At 32.9% G+C, this 20,421-nt stretch overlaps 2 protein-coding genes across 2 annotated transcripts in view; one reads left to right on the top strand and one right to left on the bottom strand.

Moving 5' to 3' along the window:
• LOC131853216 (heparan-alpha-glucosaminide N-acetyltransferase) overlaps window positions 1–19,760 on the top strand; it is a 29,856-nt gene extending 10,096 nt beyond the window's left edge. The window contains exons 4-10 of the mRNA XM_059204048.1: window positions 10,090–10,246; window positions 13,724–13,928; window positions 16,307–16,474; window positions 17,373–17,494; window positions 17,674–17,843; window positions 18,295–18,481; window positions 19,167–19,760. Of these exons, the coding sequence (XP_059060031.1) occupies window positions 10,090–10,246; window positions 13,724–13,928; window positions 16,307–16,474; window positions 17,373–17,494; window positions 17,674–17,843; window positions 18,295–18,481; window positions 19,167–19,461 (1,304 nt within the window). The 3' untranslated portion in view covers window positions 19,462–19,760. The remainder of the gene's footprint in view (window positions 1–10,089; window positions 10,247–13,723; window positions 13,929–16,306; window positions 16,475–17,372; window positions 17,495–17,673; window positions 17,844–18,294; window positions 18,482–19,166) is intronic.
• Window positions 4,213–6,387, bottom strand: LOC131853212 (juvenile hormone esterase-like). Its single transcript, XM_059204045.1, has 3 exons — window positions 6,205–6,387; window positions 4,718–5,925; window positions 4,213–4,408 (listed from the first exon to the last, which is right to left on the bottom strand). The coding sequence occupies exons 1-3, from the start codon at window positions 6,385–6,387 to the stop codon at window positions 4,213–4,215; spliced, it is 1,587 nt and encodes a 528-aa protein (XP_059060028.1).
• Window positions 19,761–20,421: the final 661 nt, after the last annotated feature.

Raw genomic sequence — 20,421 nt, 5'->3', positions numbered from 1 at the left:
CTTTAATTTGTTGCCGCTTCAGTCACAGTTGCTTTGGTAGAAAATATAGGGGATTCAAATTTATTAGAAAATATAAGTATTTAAATCTAAAAGTTTTCGTGCGCGATTGTATTTTCGAACGCTTATGTACTAAATCAAATATTTTCGAAACTATTAACTTGATAGCATATTAGCATTATTTTATCTTTCATATTCAATTACATCTATTAAAACGTCACAATTTATGAGACGTACCTAGTTTGTTGTACATCCATTTGTTAGCTTACCTATTTTTGTTCAAATAATATTTTGTTTATTAATACACAATTTACAATTCTTTCACTGTAATTCTATACCATGCTCACAGACCTGTATTGTAGAAATTGGTAGATATATTACGGTTATGCTATCATTTGACATGATTACGTGATCTATTTAATATCGCATGCGTCTTCGTATCTGTAATACATCATAATATCGAATAACGATGAATTTACAATTAGATTTACAGGTCCTCTCTAAAGTGTAATTAGCCTTGTCATTAATCCGTCATAAAATTAATTAAAATACTTAGCTAGATATACTTCATTAACTAGCTTTTTCGCGCCAATTAATTTGACACGTTTATTAATAGAAAAACCGATAATTGTCGTAAGCGTAAACACTGACCGGTATCTGGATTTTCAGGTTCTATGGACACGTCCCACGGCACATTTCCTTTGATCGAAACCCCGATTATCTTATTTTAATATATATATGCATTACTTAAAATACATTTTCATTATACGTAATTTCTCCGTCTTAAATTTATCTTGATTTTTTACTTTTAAATAGTATGTTTTCTACGGATTTTTTATGACAAAAGTAAACCGGAAGCGCTGCACCACTTTGATTATTTGAACCCAAATTCTTTACCAGAGTGATTATATGCTATTGATTAATATCTATTAAATTCAAGCTTAAATCAACTTATTAGTTTTTATCATACTTTGTCGTTTTGTATTCAGTATAATTATACTCAAAGAAAAAAAATAGCGCAAATACTATAAAAATATTACTATCGTTGGTACTCATTCTGTCAAGTTATTATTTCATTCTATGGATACAATTCCTGATTACAACACTAGCATAAAGTGAAGTCATAAGCTGCGATAAATCTGTCCAATGAAACGAGGAGATAAATGGAGCGGTCACGCACTAAAGACGGTGAAAATTGTGAAAATCTGGCGGCACTAATATTTACCTACTGTGGCACACCGCGATGGGCTCGGAGAAAGTGATAACATAGCTTCACGACTGTTATCCTAGATGGGGTAATCAGAGGTATTTTCAACTCCCATCATCGGGGTGAATGCAACTGTTCCAAGCATGAGCATGCTTCGTTCAGTATATTGGAATCTAATATGGCGAGGTATGAATCTACCGCTGTCTTTCAGATTTATATCTTATTAAAGAAAGTTATATTCTATAGATTAAAAAAGACAGATTTTTGGTGTCGGCATCTGTAACACAGGGTTAGAAAGGGCAAAGTAAAGTGAATGAGAAAGTTATTATATATTATAGTGTATCTTCAAAATCCATTTCATTTATTGATACAGTTACATAAAAGAGAAAATATATTAAATTATTCTGTTAATATATGTGTTCTGTTCTTCGAATTTTATATCTCCGGAAAATATTTATGGATGGAAAATTGTTGATTTAATGAAATTAACGTAACTAGCGGCGCGACATCATTTACATAATATATCTTAATACAAAATTCCAATAATCTACGACTATAAAAATAGTTAAGTGCACAAGTGACATAATCAATACTAAATTGAACGAATTCTAATTGACTTCAACATTATCATAAAACTATTTTATTGGTTAGATATGTTTAACTTAAGAAGATAAATTAAATATAGAAAATATTCACAAAATTTAATATCATTTTTTATGTTGACAAATACCTACTTACCAACATTTTTTGTCAAAATTTAATCCTATTTCATTCAGCCATCATTTTTGTGAAACTTTAACACACATTAACAGACTAAAAGACAATATTCGCCACGTCAATATTTTAAAATTTGATTATACAAAAAATAAATACCTATAACTTACATTATCAAGTACCACATAAATAAATAATAATTTTATATGAAAATATAATTAGATTAGACGGGTTTTCATCGTGGATAATTTAGGTTTTATATGTAATAGCTGGTTATCTTGAATTATTTATCTCTTGTTTTTGTCGGCATTTCGGGAAATCCTCTTCCTCTCTTGGTGGATAAAAGGACCTAAATTGAATATTTCAACTCCAGCTATTTAGGAAATATACTAATATGATAGGATACGATCATCCCAATAAGATAAGGCTTCTTATACAGGTTAATATCAATACGAGTATATAGTATAGCTGACCCGCGCAACACACTTACATGACATTTATCTTTATATTACACGCAATTTACATAACATCTTTTAAAATTATAGCCTATGTGTTATTCTGATGTATAAGCTATATTACTGTAAAGTTTCATCAAAACCAGTTTAGTAGTTTTTGCATGAAAGGGTAACAAACATGGATGTTTGTTATCATGTCCATACTCACAAACTTTCACGTTTATAGTGTTATTTAGATTAAGATACTATTTCATTTCGTGTCAATAGGTAAATAATAAGTAGTTTAAGAGTATATAGGTATTAAGATTTAACCGTAGTTAGAACTTGTTTTAATAGATTAGAACTTATTTCAATCACCAAGCAGCTTGCTTTGTAAGCTGTGTTTCTGTTGAGGGGTACGATTAGTCTGTGGAATTACAGAGTATGATATCTTAGTCCGTGATGGCAATACATAAATGATATTACGGAAATCACATGATAACATGATATCCCTGGTACTAATTATGTATTACACATACATACATTATCTTATCTATAGCTATACTACAAACTACCAAGTAGACCATCAGCTCGTTTGACATTCCAATTACGTAATATAAACATATTAAAGAATTGAAGATGCAATAAACTAATTTGTACCTCTGTATCCAATATTTAGTGGGCGGGATATATGAGGATGCGACGAGAGCATAGATCTTACTGCTCCAAATCTTTTGTATCGTCTAATTGACTTGATGAGTCCCATCCGTTTGGTGGCACTCGATCCATAAGTTGGTCGTAAAAGTTCACAATAAAATAAGAAATTTTACTAACAAGTGATCTAATTTATTTAAACAGGCTTTTATTAATAATTATTAAAAACTGTTGCGATATATAATAATATGATAAACGATATCTACGAGTAGGTATATCTTATTTCTAATAGGTATAATGTATTCTGTACCTAAGAATTTATCAAATTGTATTTGTTATATAATCTTAAGTACTTAGGTATATTAAAAAGTTACGTAATACTTAGATACACGAACTTCGAAAGTGATATGCATAATTTTTCTGTAGAAACGAAATACTTATATATTAAACAATAATTATTTACCATTACCATCATTTATATCTAAATAAGAGGAGCAGAGGTACTTGCTTCTACTTACTCCATACTACTTCTTACACCATGCTCTTGTTTCATTTATCAATAGCAACTCGTTCCATACATACTAATTTTAATTAGAAATTATTATTTACTTAAATGACCGTACAAATCCTGGGATCTAACGAAAATTATGAATATGTTTCATTGTTGAAGCTATGCTATAGTTTAAGGTTGTGGCATCTTCCTTATAAGTTTTAGATTTTACAATCGATAAATATTTCCCGATATTAGTCACATATTAATTTAATAATTTTTTAGATAATCAGGTTTTTAGGACAGTATATTCGTGTTAACAACACGAATATATATTCTAGTTAATTTATTGGGTTTATCATGTGGTTGTTGTAGGTATAGGAACTGACTGGGGTATTTCCAGTAATCAATTACTAAAAAACTAGACAACTTGATGGTTATTCTGGTCTACAGGAATGTTGATGATGTCATTTAATAATAATAATAAAATAAAATAATTAGCATTATTTATATTAAATAATACATAATAATAGCGTTTTGGACATTATATTCACTCCAAAAAGAGATTACGACTTTTAGCAATACTTTGACATTGTATGTTATTGCTGGACATTTTACATATTAAGCATATAAATATAATATCATTGGTAACTAGGAAACAAATAAACATGAAATTTTATACATATATAATTCTAACGCAACCCATTTCTAAGCTTTTATATGTAACAAATTCTTAACAGTTTATTGTAATTCCCGTATATATTATAAAAGAGATCCCAGAAGGCCATCCTGTCGTTGTATATTCGGCTCTCAGTCCGAATGTTGGTGTCAATAACCACATACGGCCTTGTGTCTTCTGTTACCGGAGACCAAGTCACTGGCAAAAGGTCCGTAGCCTTTGGTGCGGGATTCCTTGAAACATACATTAAAAACATTTGTATTATTTTGAAAGATCACACTGAAAAACTGTCAGCTTTGTTAACATATATGTATTTATAGTACTCACTTAGTACAGGACTTTATCTACATATTTAAAATTGAAATGAAACGGTAAAGTACAAGTGTCAATCTTTAGATTTTGTACATATGCTCATAAACATCGCAACTTAGTAAGCATTTGTGTATAATGTCTGGCACCGCCATTGTAAATGACGACACATAAATCTGTTATTATTATTATTACAACGAACTTCACAATAACCATCGGATTTTTAGACTTACCCATATTTAACAAAGTTAGTCCATATAGTTGTTATTTGATCAATTATTAATTTATCATTATCAGTAACTGGTGCGTCGTTTGCTGAATTAAATAAATAAAATATATCATCTGAATGCCTTGCGCCTTCAGCGTCAGAATCACCGACATAACTAAATACATATTGGTAAACCTGAGCCTTCTCAGTCAATAAATTAGTAATTGTTCTTTGAACTGGATGATTAAACACAAAATCAGATTCGAAATCTGCCATTCTTGTAAGCAATTCTTCTGCGGGTGAATCCCCTATATAGAAGTGCCTGATACTCAATGCAGCCTTATTTAATTGTTCCTCATTCATATTAAAGCTATTGGCTAATTTTGTGTAAAAAGGATCACTATCAAAATAATCCTCATTGTCTGCACCTAATTCTTGGCTTGTATGGCCAATTAGAACCGGTGTGTTTCTTACTTTGTTTTCGTTAGATAGTGCAAAAGGATCAGTTTCTATGAAATTATCAACGCCACTGAATGATTTTTCTAGGCATGGTCTGAGTTGTAAATTTAAAACTGTAGCTGCTGCGGTCACCAAAGCATGCGGTGTGTTGGTTAAAAATTCTATAGCTTCCTCAGTATCGCTTGTATTTAACCCTAAATGTTGTGCTATTTTTGTAGCTGCATCTATATCTCCATTAACGAACATTCCGTAGCTTTGTGGTGTCCCACTTTCAGCTATAATTTTGTGGAACAATTTGTCTTTCGATGAATATAAATGTAACAGTGTTGAAGACGCACCAGCACTTTGTCCTGAAAGTGTAACATTGTAAGGGTTGCCACCAAACGACGCTATATTTCCTCGGATCCAAAGTAATGCTGCGTGCTGATCTTTAAGTCCCTGATTACCTGGTACTAAAGGAGTATCTAGACACATGAATCCGTAAGGCCCCAATCGATAATTAATTGTGACAACTATAATATCATGCTTTACTAAATTTTTAACTTGATATTCTCCAGCACTCCCAAAGCCAAACACTCCACCATGAATAAATACTAACACAGGAAGTGGATTAGTTGAACCAGCTTTATAGGGTACATAAATATTGAGTTTTAGGCAGTCTAATGTCTCTTCGCTATCTTGTCTACTTGGTAAAATGTAAGATTGAGGGCATTTCGTTGAACCATCGTAGGCATGGAATACCTCCTCTTCGAACTGAGAAACTTCTTGAGAAGGCTGAAAATTTAACATTTTCTCTTAGCGTGATATAAAATTACTAATCTTAATTAAATTTACTAATAATGTGGAAACTGTAGTCAAATAAATATTATATAAAACCATTTACTATTATATTATACTTGTAAAATTTTGCAATATGAATACTACAACCGTCTAGGAACACACAAATTCATATAAATTGGTTCAGCTAACAAACACACGTACTGAAATTATATAAAATATACATAAGTTAAAACAATAGCCTCAAGTTTTGAATACTGTAGCAAGATAACTTACCCCGAATGGCTTTTCCAAATCAACATTAGCATATGGAATTCCTAAAAATTCCGAATATTCACCATCAGTAACTCTTCGACCTCTCACCAGTCCCTGTTTAATTAACACTAGAGGATCTACCCGTATATCAGTACTCGCTACATAGCTTATAACAAATAAGCTTAATAACATAAACTCTCTCATAATTATTGAAATTTATTTTATTTTTACTTGATCAATATCTTTGAGTACTTAACATTACCAGTTCGGTTGCTAGATGTACAATGCACTTGAATGACATTTCTAATACATATAATACATTACTTTTATCTTGATCTCGATATGTTCATCTCGATGATTGATAATGTTGAAGTGGAGATACGGAGACAATAATGAGATGTCCGAGAATTTCATGTGATATTACGTTCTTTATGTAACCGGAATACTAAGGAAGCTGCTTGGCGGCTGAAATGCTCAAAATAAAGGTGACCATTCAAACGTCTTCGTATAAAATCTACCTCCGTAACTCAACATCTCTTTTAGTTAAAGAAGACTACAGAGAGAGAGAAGTATGATCAAAGTATATTTATAGATACTCCTGCTGCTTAAATTTTTTTTAACGACATAACTCATGAACCTATTATTAAATAATAGCACAATTACTACTGTTATAAATTTAAGTCGACCCATTTAAGGTTAGAAAATTTCTTTTACCATTCAAATCCTACATTACTAAACAAAAAAAAAATTTAACTGTAACAAAATAGTCTTCAAAATAATAATGTCCAAAGTTTCTTAATAATTTTCTCTTCTTTAGTAAACCACAACGCAAAAAGAAGGGTGTACATTTTCAATTTTGAATTATTTGTGAAGTACCTACGAATGTCGTTAATATTTAAATATTTTCCTTCATTTTTTAAAGATTTTTTAACTTTATTTGAAGCGCTGTACATTCTTGAAAATATGACTAGGTACATACTTTGTAACCTCTCTTTCTCTCACTAACTTTCCAAAATTGTCATAACCTAGTAATTTATACTTAAAAAGAAACGAATTTAATTGTGACAATAATGATAAAGAAAAGAACGGAAATAAATAAAAAAAAATGGTTCATAATTGGCGACAGTATTGGGTAACATGGACAAAGGAAACAAAAAATGCAGTCGTAATTAAAACTATGTCTTATTTAAAGTTGATTGGAGATTGGTTACGTAAAGTTACGTATGAACTGTCACTACAAATACTTAAAATAGTTTGTTTAAAACAAAAAAGTAATATTAATCCTCCTCAATCTTTATTTTAGTTATATAACGGGTGCAACTCTCAAGGAAATGTAGTTTCGCGATGAGATAACGAAAAAATAAAACCGGTATAATTTAAAGCGAAATGTCTCTGGTTAGATAAGTGCAATCACTGTAATGCAAGCCGTTCGACTGCATACATTTATCTCTTGCAGATGTTGGCTTTAAACTGTAGAAATCAGAAATATAATTCACTTTCTTATAATGCTCCTTTCTTATGTCTAGATCTACATTTAAATATTAGTATTAATATTATCTTATCGGTGGTACTACTATCTTGTGAACTTAGTATCTACTAGTAATGCCTTCACTAGTATTATGACAGGTGGGACAGACAGAGACATTGTCAGTATATATTAATCCGACGTAGTAGGAGGCACCATCAAGAATTAAAGAGCATGATGGAAGATCGCGGAAAGTGGCAAGAGCTCTACTGATAAGAGCGTAGCTCTTAAGTTATGAATGAATGAAGTAGGAGACACCGTTGTCGATGAATCAGTTAGAAAAGTCGACCAGAAGTATGTTTTGTTTAAATAATACTTTAGAATTATTTGTTTTAAATAAACGCAAAAGCAATGGATACTATATAAACAATGAGCAGATTACTACTATTTGTTTTATTATCATCTTCCTGCTTGTAGATACTGGTTTTTCGGGTATTTTTATAAATATAATTTTCACGCGTGTCGTAAATATCAACTGATTTCCTCAAAGGAGGAGAAAGGTTCTAAATTTAATACAATTTGTTTTATGATTTCATTATAATTTTTTTACCGATATTGAAGGTTTTTTTAAATTAAATAATTTGTATTTATAATGCAGTTCTATATAAATTATATCAAGATCAGTAGTTTCTGACATTTTCTTGGTGTCGGTTTTTCGGCCTAATGACCAGGGGTATAAATAATCGTTTTAATGAATACTTTAAATTATGTAGTTAATAGTCGTAATTGGCGTGCTGTCAGTCATGAATATAAAACTAATAACAATATAAACTTGCAAAATTTGGTAATAGTGCTATTAATACCGTTATTTTATCCGTTCTTGTTGCCCATTCAGTTGCAACGTTGCAATCCTGTTTTAATTTAATTGCTCATGAATTGATAACCATATTACCTAATACAGTGACGAACATTATTTCAGTTCGGCATAACATACATGAGACTATTATATAATTATCTGTTCTTCTAATCTCCTGCTGTATACTCATTCTCATCGTCCTAAATTCTCTATTCAATCATTGACTATTGCATCTTTGGAATACACTTCCTGTTGGTCTCAGAAGATGTCAAACCAAATTCACGTTGAAAAGAACCTTCCGTGAATATTTTCGAAATTTCTATAACGGTATTCAGACAAATTACTATCTGAAGATATATTCCATGAGACTATATGTATATTTATTATAGTTTAATTTATATTTAAACCATCAGCTTATATATTTTGTATGGGTATATACATATTATTTTTCTGTATTTTATATTTTAATATTAGTTCTTAAATTGCACCGCCTTATTATCTCTGATCAGCGCGACGGTTGACTGGTAGAGATTGCCATTTCGCATTAAGTCCGCCATTATACATGGCGATGGCAATTTTAGTGTGCGAAATTTTTATTTTTGTCTAATAAGTTAATAATAATTTCTGTGTAATAAATAATTATTTGTAATCGGACTTGAATTTTATTATAATGACTATTTACGTACCGTAAAAATCGGAGATTCTACACTCGAAATTGTCGATCACTACGTATACTTAGGGCAAACTATCCAGATTACCTATCCAATTTCGAGAAAGAGGTCAATCGTCGAATCCAACTCGGATGGGCAGCGTTCGGGAAGCTCAGATATATATTTTCGTCCAAATTTCCGCAGTGTCTCAAGACGAAGGTTTACGACCAATGTGTGTTGCCAGTGATGACTTACGGAACAGAGACGTGGTCGCTAACTACGGGCCCCATCGACAAGCTCAGAGTCACTCAGAGGGCAATGGTAGGGCTATGCTCGGAGTTACACTGCGTGATCGAATCAGAAATGAGGAGATCCGCAGAAGAACCAGAGTAACCGACATAGTCCGAAGAATTGCGACTCTAAAGTGGCAATGGGCAGGGCACATAGCTCGTAGGACAGATGGCCGTTGGGGCACTAAAGTCCTCGAGTGGCGACCACGGACCGGAAGACGCAGTGTGGAAAGGCCTCCAGCAAGGTGGACCGATGATCTGGTCAAGATCGTTGGAAGGCATTGGATGCGAGCAGCGCAGGACCGATCGTCGTGGAGATCTTTGGGGGAGGCCTATGTCCAGCAGTGGACGTCTTCCGGGCTGCGATGATGATGATGATGATGATTTACGTACAATAATTCTAACGAAACTACTATTATTGTAGCTGTACATTGTATTCTCATGATGAAACAGATTAATAGGTAGAATTTTTATAGAATGTAATATAAATAAAATCTTCATACAAATGCATTAACGTTTCTGACATTACAAAAAGTGTTTTTTTGGTGTTATAACTACAACGTACATATCGATTGTTTTTCAATAAATATTTAGTGTAAAATAACGATTCCTTTATTAGTGTTATATGTATGATTGTTTGTGCAGCATTGCTCCTTCTATTGGGAGTACTGATTGGAGCATGGTTGTTGTACGGAATTGTGAAGTTGATCATGTCTCGGATACGAGTAACTGGAAAACTGCGATATGGGGACAAGGAACTAGCGATACAGCAGCGACTGCGGGCACTAGACACCTTCAGAGGGTGAGTTTGTAACTATTATTTAGTATTCACTATGGCGTCATTATTTTATATCACCATATGATTAACAATTAAAAATACTACTACCGCCATATAGACTGCCTCGATAGTCGCGGGATAACATCCATCCCGTGCGAAGCCATGACGGGTCTTATTACAAATCTTTGAATTTTTCGGCTTGTTCTATATTATAACACGCATATACAATACATATATAAACCTTCCTCTTGAAATCTATGTATTTCTGATATAAGTGAACAGAGAGCGGCACCGACTTTGTTTTATAATATGCAAACATTCTGATTTGGCATAGAACTAATTTCTATCGTATAATATATGTTACAATATCGCCTAGTTAGAGACTAAATTGTCATCGAAATTGAAGACTAATATGACTTAAAGAAAATTGTCAAACATTATTTTTTAATATCGATATTAAAGTCATAAATTGTACGGCAGAGTGGCTATCGTAACTACTTAATTTACTCACGTAATTCAAAGTTTTCATATCCAATTGCTTATTTTCTATTTTCGAAAGTACCTAGTAGTGATAAGTATTATTTCTTTTTATTCATAAATATCTTGAATTTACCTATATTGGTAACCAGACTAATGTTATAAATACTAATGCATGTCTTAATATTTCTTTGGGTTGTTTACTGTTATTTTCTTTTTCTCTTATTTTTTATAGTTTTTTTTTACCGTTTTACAGTTTCTTTATACCGACTGTTTTTGTAATTTCATATTCTTTATATTACCTTACCAAGGATTGTGTCTTGTTTTAAACCAGCCTAAAACTGTCCTCTGTCCTCCGTCACAGTACATATACAATAACAACAAACTTAAATTATTGCGATACTAGCCAAAACACTAATTTGGCCTGTATATTGTCTACTGTGACGCCTCAACGAACGGCTGAAATTTGACGTGAAGTTAGAAGGCATTACGATTACAGATATAATAATAATAATTACATAATAAAACCCTGGTAAATCTCACAGCCCCATCTAACCTCAACCTAAGCAGAGCTTGTGTTATGTATTGTTAACAATTGGTACCTACCTACTCAGATATTTTTTTTGTTAATCTATACATAATATACATAAAAAATATATACCTAAATACAAATGTTTACACCGTCTGAGGAATCGGACCCGCTACGACTCGGTACAGTCTAGAACTCTAGACTATCGAGGCAGTCAAGGCGACCGTTACAATTCCAATTGTAGAAAAAATACAGGTCATTCAGACATTTATTAAAATAAATAATACCTACTTGTAGTATTAATATATATTGTACGGTGACAGACTATGTAACAACTGCAAACGTGTTTGGCGAACGTTTGTATTCAGTTGAAAAATTAACCGCATATGCTTGTCGGGTCACGGCTTCAATAGGCCTGCAGCGGTTTGCGAAACTCATTTGTTACAACACCGCATAAGAAGATTATTGAGAAATCGTTATCAGGGTATATATGCATTGTATTCGATCGATATAAATACTTAATTACTGTTTGCTATCCGGATTGGAATCATAATCCATATTTGAGTAGCTTTTAATAGCATTGAATTGTTGTGAATCGTATTCTATTTATAGGAAGGTTATTAGATTGAGATTTGTTATATAAACTAGCTGAGATGGCAAACGTTGTTCTGCTATATCAATTAATATCGCTATTAAAAAATAGACATTTATGGTAGGCTGAAAATTGAGGTTATATGTATTTTTAATGCCGAATAATTATCATTACATAGCATAAAATAAAGTCGCTGTCGCTGTCTATGTGTATGCTTAAATCTTTAAAACTAAGCAAAAGATTGTGAAGCGGTTTTTTTTTAAATAGATAGCTTGATTCTAGGGGAAGGTTTATATAATTATTATATAATGCATGTACACCCGTGCGAAGCCGGGGCGAGTAGCTGGTAAAAGAATAAGAAAATGCCCATAAAAAAAATTGGACTGTGCCATTCTTATCGCGTAGGGGTAAAACAAATAGATAACCGCCTTTTCTCAGACCTATCGAATATACTTATAAAATTTTATCAAAATCAGTTAAGCCCTTTGAAAACTAAAAGTATGGTAACTAACACGAGAATTTTATATGTATATGTATTAGATTTTTATTGTAATGATGCGGATATTCTTCTGCGCTAACAGTTTACGCTCGGGGGGACCAGTGAGGATGACAGGATGAACATAAAGTAAAGTTAGTGAGGCTGTCACGGCAATTTTACCAGGTGGTTTGCAGGAAGGTCAGCATGGAGGTCGATCTGACTTGCAATATTGCTCACAATAAGGCCTCTAATAGCAATAACAGTGCACTCCCGCTGATGAATATTTTAAAAGTTACTACTGAATCTCCTAAAATAAATTCAAACCACAACTGTGTGGTTTAAAGTATATATATACCATATATATACAATGTATGTCTGTCCTCGTTATAGCATTTATCTCCACCTCAGATGGCTTTAATATCAATGCATATACTTACTATAATACTAATATCAATAATAATACAGTGAAAATATAGTTTACCGTAAAAAACAAATGTTCGTATTTATCATATTAGTACGTAATAATATAGTTAGATTACTAATACAGTTTGTTGAGTATTAAATAAAATAATTTAATGATTTATAATTACTTAGAGTGCGTTAAACACTTTATTTACATATTATTATGTATATTATTCAAGTTGAGACATTATTAATTACGCAATTAGTATTAGTACTCTGTATGTTTATCTCTGACTCAAAGGCAAACAGCCTGAGTGTTATAAATTATATTGAATTGGGTTTTTAAATAAAATTAAATATTGATAAATATAATAAAATATTAGTCTCAGATGTTGACAGAATTCTAATATGTCTATACATATAAATAAAATTGAAGTGTCTGTTTGTAACATTGAAATAACTAGAATAATGAATATAAATACGGTACATACACCAAAATAGCATTTTTTACATTTTTTTCTGTCTGTCTGTCTGTTTATTCCGGCTAATCTCTGAAATGACTGGACCGATTTTGACGGGATTTTTTTTGGCAATAAGAAAAATAAAGTTAAATTCTATGCGGACGAAGTCGCGAGAACAGCTAGTTATATATAAATATATTTATATGGATATCAGACATCACGTTATTAACATTATGAGATTAAAATAAAACATTATGGGATTAAAATAAAATAAAAATACTTAACAGTGTTTTTATAAGCAGTGTTGCAGTGCGATTATTAATAAAGCAGAAAGGCTTTTTAACTCTTTGACCAACAGTTCAAAGTCCCTACACAATTGGATTTTTTTAAGGGCAGGTTGCGTTCTTTTCTGTTGGAACAGTGCTTTTATAGTATTAATAAATTTATTAGCAGCTCGGTATAATTTACAATGTGAAATATTACTGAATAATAATATAAATAAATAAATATTTTATTTTATTCTTGTCCCGTTAGCATTAATAATGGTTTTTTTAATCAACAGAATAGCCATAGTGTTTATGATCTTCGTGAACGACGGCGCCGGTGGTTACTGGTGGCTGGAGCATGCCACTTGGAACGGACTCCTGGCTGGTGACCTGGTATTCCCTGCCTTCCTCTGGATCATGGGCGTCTGTATACCGCTGTCTGTTAAAAGCTCATTCGCTAAAGGAGTTCCAAGGTGGAAGATAGTGCTACAGATTGTGAGGGTGAGTTGTGGCAATTCTAATTGCACATTAGAAATGTGTGTTTATTTGAATAACACTATGAGATTATTACATGAGATAATTGTAATATAGATATTTAATGAGATATCTATATCTATTACAATTATAAAAAGGTAAAGTTTATTAATGTCAACGTTTAGAGTAATCTTCGATACCACTAGTCATACTTTAAAATTTTTTTAGTTCTATTTCACATTATTATTTTAATAGCTCCTTGTCATTATAATAATAATATGAAATGAAAGAAAGAAAGATTATATGATGTATACAATATAGCGAAATAAATATCAAAGAGTAAAATTCTGCGCGCAACATTCCGTTCACTTTTAATTACACCGCTTTACTATAGGTAGGTAGGTACCTATAACTAGGACCTGATTATTTTAGCAGTTGTGATTTCTTTCGTCACGTAAACAACTATTTCTTCCTGAGAATCAAGGTTTTCCTAATAATAATAACTTAGGACAATGAAAACAACGCCATCTCACAGGTCACAAGCTAAGCAGAGCATGTGTTATGGGTACTAGACGTCTGATAGAAATAGTTTATATTTATAGATTTTTTATCTTTGTAAATATATACCGAAATTTCTTAGGTAGAATAATACAAACAATCATATTAGCGTATATAGTTGTATGATGCGAGGAATTGAATCCCTAATCACAATTAATGCGTTGTGCTAAATCTGGACCACGGAGTTTGTCTTATATTTATCATTATCTTGTGTTTATCATGCGCGTTTGTGTCAAAATATAAATTTAAAAGTTTTCAAATTATTAATCAAGAATAACTTAGGTAGATATAGCTATGATTCTCACGATCATATCATTTGTTACAAATTACTGTGTAAACTGTAGTATAACTAAGTTTTTTATAGTATTTCAATTTGAACTAAGTAGTCCTTCCTTCATTAGACTTCTGCAACGTTAGAAGTACCATGACACTTCTAACTAAACAAATTCAATTCACGTCCATCATACATTTTACCTATAAAGCCTAAACTTGCGTTTTTTATATATTTTATTTCAGTTCAGTATACAGTCTTTATTGAATACAATTAGGAAAACTCTACTGTTGTTCTTGTCAAACTTGAAATTTCAAGATAATTTATTCACTTAGTTATATATGCCTAAACATAACCTATATTGAGTACAAGGCTTTAAATGAATATTTAAAGCCATGTACTCGTACTTTTGTCAATTAAGTAATTATTACAGTAAAACTTATATTTTAAGACAACGCATAAATTTGTACATGAACTAACAAGGTTGTAAATATCTCTGTTCAATTACACACAAGACACAATCTCGATAAAATCCCGATATAATTTTACTCACACACGCGTCATTGCAGAATATCTCATTCGAAATTCTTTGCTCGCGTGACGAATAGCTCGATGCACACAGTACTTTCTCTATTACAAACATTTGATCGCTTTTATATGCGCATCGTTCATTACGTGGCGTATTCTATAGAGCTAATGATAATAGAGTAGTCAGCGTCAATGTATTCGCAATATGTTAAATTGGAATTTATGTCTTTATTTGTACGATATACTGACCTAGTGTGGACGCGGCATGGTTTACTTCGATCTCGAGTGAAGCTTACTATAATGTTGACAAGCAATATATGTATGTCTTAAGTTACTTTAATAGAGTATTTTTATATATGTATATAGACTATGTAGATAGGACTCAACCAGAACTATTGAGCCGTGTTAGTGGGCGTTATATTGGTAGAAACAATTACTGACTCATTCTGCATATTCCTAATATTTATAGAGATTTGTGTGGAGTTGTAGATACATATTATTATTATATACATATATTGTAAATCATTTTACAGTTTAATATTCTATATCAAGTATTTCTACATTATTCAATTCTAAGCCAAGCATCGCCAAACTGATAAATACGATTTATGAAGGACCCCTATTCTGTAAATTAATGCAAACATGTACAGTTGTATAAATATTGTGTGAAAAGTAACAATAATGGCATCTACTTAAAGTGCACAGGCATTTACTACCTGATAACATATATTTAACACTAGCAGCATTCCACGGTGATGCCCGTGTGCAATACGGATGCAGTATTGCCTATAATAGATGGAAGTATTTTTAAATTCGGTCCATATACATGAGATCTGATCGGTTAGCCCATCGTGACAAATTCACCAGGAATGCATCCAGGATCCATGGATTCGAGGGGGAACTGCTAGGAATGGGATCATCAGTCCACATTACTAATAACACCCTTCCTCCCCATATTTCCTTCCAACTCTAGGAAGGATGCTCGGACATAATTTAGGGAGCGAATGACTCGGCCGGAAATTGATATAAATCTTCTTCTGGTGTGCAGCGTTCCTGCATGATGTTCTTATTGGGCATGTCGCTGAATACAGTGTACGGCCGCAACATGCTGCAGCAACTGCGAATCTTTGGGGTCTTGCAAAGGCTGGCCGTTTCATACCTGATTGGGGCCGGGTTCTATGCACTGACGGCACCTAAATATTATACTCCACCGAGGGTAAGTACGGCACGTCTTAAGTTATATTTTCTCATGTATTTGGAATAGCAAACAAACTATGGGTATGTGATATCTGAAGTCATATTTATTATGTAATTTAAATGGTACAAGTTGACCGTCCATCTGATGGTAAGTGGTAACCGTCGTATATATGTCGCATAAGGAGTATCCTGATCCGTCAGTGTAGATAGGCGTTAAGCATAATGATGAAGATATCAAATAACAGGCGGAAATATAAATCAGATTTTCTCTGGATATTTATCAATAATCAATTATACCCAATTCTAAAAATAAAATCACTGAAAGTGTATAAACTGCGATAACTTTTATATTCGTCGCTCGGACTCAGTGCCATCCAGCAACACTTGCATTTTGTATTAATTATACTGTAGACAGCGCTGTCATAACGAGAAATTGTCATCTATATGTGAACAGTGCCACGGACATCACGATATGTGACGGCCATGATACTACTTATGCGTTATAGTTCCGCAGGACTATCATGTCTTATCCTGTAAATTCACTGCTATAAGGCAGCGAAATTACAAAATTACAGAGTTCTTTATTCGATCGTTGTCATTATGTAGTGGGCTAAGAGGCTGGTGTCATCCAGCTTACCATTTGTGTCTACTGGCTGCCATTCTAGTACATTCATGGAGTGGACCGTGCATAAGCGTAGATAAGAGCATAATCTCATCAACGTAATCACATTTTACTAAAGCATGCTGCTTGGTTGCTAAAACATTGATGCAGTGGCACAGATAGAACTTTTCCTTTTTCTTATGTTGATTAGGATTTCTGATTTGTTTGCCTTCCTGAATTGTACAGATATAGAAACTAAAATGTAACTGATTAATAAGTCATATAATATAAGTATAATAATATGAATGTCTTGCAGGGTTCATGTGGTCAGGCATTGAAGGATGTTCTGGCCTGTATGTGGTGTTGGGTCCTAGCAGTCATACTGGTGGCTGTACATAGTACTATCACCTTCACTGTGCACGACCCTAATTGTCCAATGTAAGTATACCTTTAGTAATAATAATATCTCAGGACAATTCACACAGCGCCATCTAGTCCCAAGCAAAGTAGTACTCGTGTAATGTGTACTACGAACAAAAATTAAAGGCCCTAGGCACCTATCTAGGCTTTAGTCCGCCCCTGTCTGCTTATGTGATTTATTCATTTTACATTTCCAGCGGTTACTTGGGCCCGGGTGGTAAGCATGACGACTGGGTCGCAGAGGATTGCGGCGGCGGCGCTGCCGGCTACATCGACAGACTTGTGTTGGGCGAGGCCCATATGTTCCAGAATAGTGACGCTAAAAGAATATACGGCGGACTTCGTACAGAGCCTGAGGGTTTGTTAGGTGAGAAGAATTTTAGTCCATCTATACTCTAGTTAGTCAGTTATCTATAGTTGCCACAACGCTGCTATAAGAGACCTTTCCTAGGGATAATATCCATCTTTGCTTAGATTGTCTCTAAATTATTTTAATAGAATATTTTCTAAGTGCATTAATTAGAAATCTATTTTTATTTATTATTGCATTTATTCATTTTAACAGTCCTTCATAATTTGAAATATAATCTTTCTTCAAATAAAATGATTAGATTCTTTGATTAAGGAATTTTGAAGAACTTTTATATGTCATAATTGTTTTTATTCTACCACTTATATATTAATAATATATTATTAATAGATATTTAATATAAGACATAAACTACGGTTATATAATACTCTTTTCTACATGTTGCTCTAGTAGTCTAATATTTATTTTAAAGTTATGGCTTTCAATAATTTTGTCCTGATACTGGTAGGATGCCTGACGTCAGCAGTGCAAGTTCTGCTCGGAGTGCAGGCCGGCGTGACAGTGCTGCTGCAGAGATCGCACAAGTCTCGCATCTCTCGCTGGCTCTCCTTTGGAGTGGTGTTCGCTCTCGTTGGAGCTCTCCTTGCTGGATTCTCCAGGGAGCATGGGATCGTGCCCATTAATAAAAACTTATGGTAAGCATTAGATAATTTGACAAGACTTTGTCTCCTAAAACATCTGTTTGTTTGTGTTGCCTTTTCGTGAGATGAGGATCTTGATTGTATAATAATATATATAAATAAAAATATGATATATATATACCTATATATGAACACATATATAGGTATATATATATATATACGATGAATACAGACTTCACACGATGACGTGATTGATATCCGTGGCTCTCTTCATGTATATAGACAACGGCTACTTGGTTGTTGTTGTTGGTAGTCAGCTTGTTTGATATTCTTGTTACATTAAAAATGCCATTCTAAATATAAAAAAAAAACTGTCAAATTCTACCTGCATTCCTTCAGCGGATAGTAAGGGACCATAGATACGTTTACCACTTTCCAGTAGACCTTCAACTTGCATAGTTTAACAGTAAAGATGTGGGGGAAGGGGATTATTAGTAATGGGGAGGAGTGACATCATTATCAGCAATGTACCAATGTACTATGTTAGGTCGACCTACACGTGATTCGCCCTGGAAACTATCTTGGTTAATTCCCGGTTATTTAATAACAATGGGCAAACTAACCTCTAACTTCATGCTCATCTTATCATTCTCCACTGATGCCTCGCTAGCGTATATTGTTAATGTACCATTCCATTATCATAAGATAAAAAAAAAGTTATGAAAATGTTCTTTTACAGGTCCATATCATTTGTACTGGTGACATCAGCGTGTTGCCTGGTGTTGTTGTGCGTCTGTTACACATTCACTGACGTGTGGCGCACTTGGGGTGGCGGGCCCTTCCGAGCCCCAGGCCTCAACGCCATCGTTCTCTACGTGGGACATTCTTTGGCCGCTCGCCTCTTCCCCTTCCACTGGCGCATCCCTATAATGAGGACTCATGGTATATACCTCGTCGAGGCTGTATGGGGAACTGCCCTTTGGGTCATCATCGCCCATGTAATGGCAAAGAAAAAAGTTTTTATCACACTTTAAGTTAGATATATAAATACATAGCATACTAAGCTTTTCGACACATAATTTTATACATGGTGTATAATAGAGTTGTAAAAAAACTTGTATACTTGTAGTGATATTTGTTTTAAATAATATCAGAAGCTATATCCACTTTATTGATATTAACAGGTCTACTCTAGCCTCATCTTAATGACTGTTTTCATTCAATCCATTATAGGACTGTTCTTTTGAAATGTAAATAAGACAAACGAATAAATCGATTATAATGTGTATACAAAGGTGCTAAACGGCTAGTTCAATGTCGAATTTATGAGAATTACTATTTACTATTATCCAGAGTAGATCGACAGATATTCGCACTGCTTTATTTGCAAAAACTTGATTTGAATGAGACAAGAATTTTTTTAACAATATACTCGTAGTAAAGATAAACAGTTTTTAAGATTTTGTTGCTAATTCTGCACTTCATATAAATAATTTCTTATTATGTATTTTGTATATGATGATTGCATATTGCTTGCCATGACTTCACAAAATCAGGTACCCAAGTATCTAATGATCTAGTTTATATTTGAATTTGTATATAAAGACTGAAAATTAATTTACATTTTTTCTTGAAATATTATTTTCTAGTCTTAAAATGATGTGTATAATATCTGTACTCCGAATCGTCTGTCTATGGTTATGTTTACTGTAAGATAGACGAGATGTAATCTTAATATTATTAATAAAATTGGTATTTGATGCCTGCAGATTTTTTTCATTTAATGCCTTTTTTCCTTTATTATTTTTTTTGGTTTACTGCTGCGACCTAGACCGCCGTTGATGGTTGTTAGTTCAAATATGGCCCGCACTAAAAACTTTGTGTAATTTTTCTCACTCACTCTACGGTGATGGAAGCACCGTTAACAGACAAACAAAGTGATATGATACATTTCGTCAAGTGTTGCTATGACCATGTCCTCGACAGTTAGCAAT

This window comes from Achroia grisella, unplaced genomic scaffold (assembly GCF_030625045.1).
Source record: "Achroia grisella isolate CSIRO2021 unplaced genomic scaffold, CSIRO_AGI_Agris_v1 utg900, whole genome shotgun sequence".
In the NCBI taxonomy this organism is placed as follows: domain Eukaryota; kingdom Metazoa; phylum Arthropoda; class Insecta; order Lepidoptera; family Pyralidae; genus Achroia; species Achroia grisella.
The sequence above is the reverse complement of the archived record's forward strand: the minus strand, read 5'-3'. Positions and strand labels throughout refer to the sequence as shown.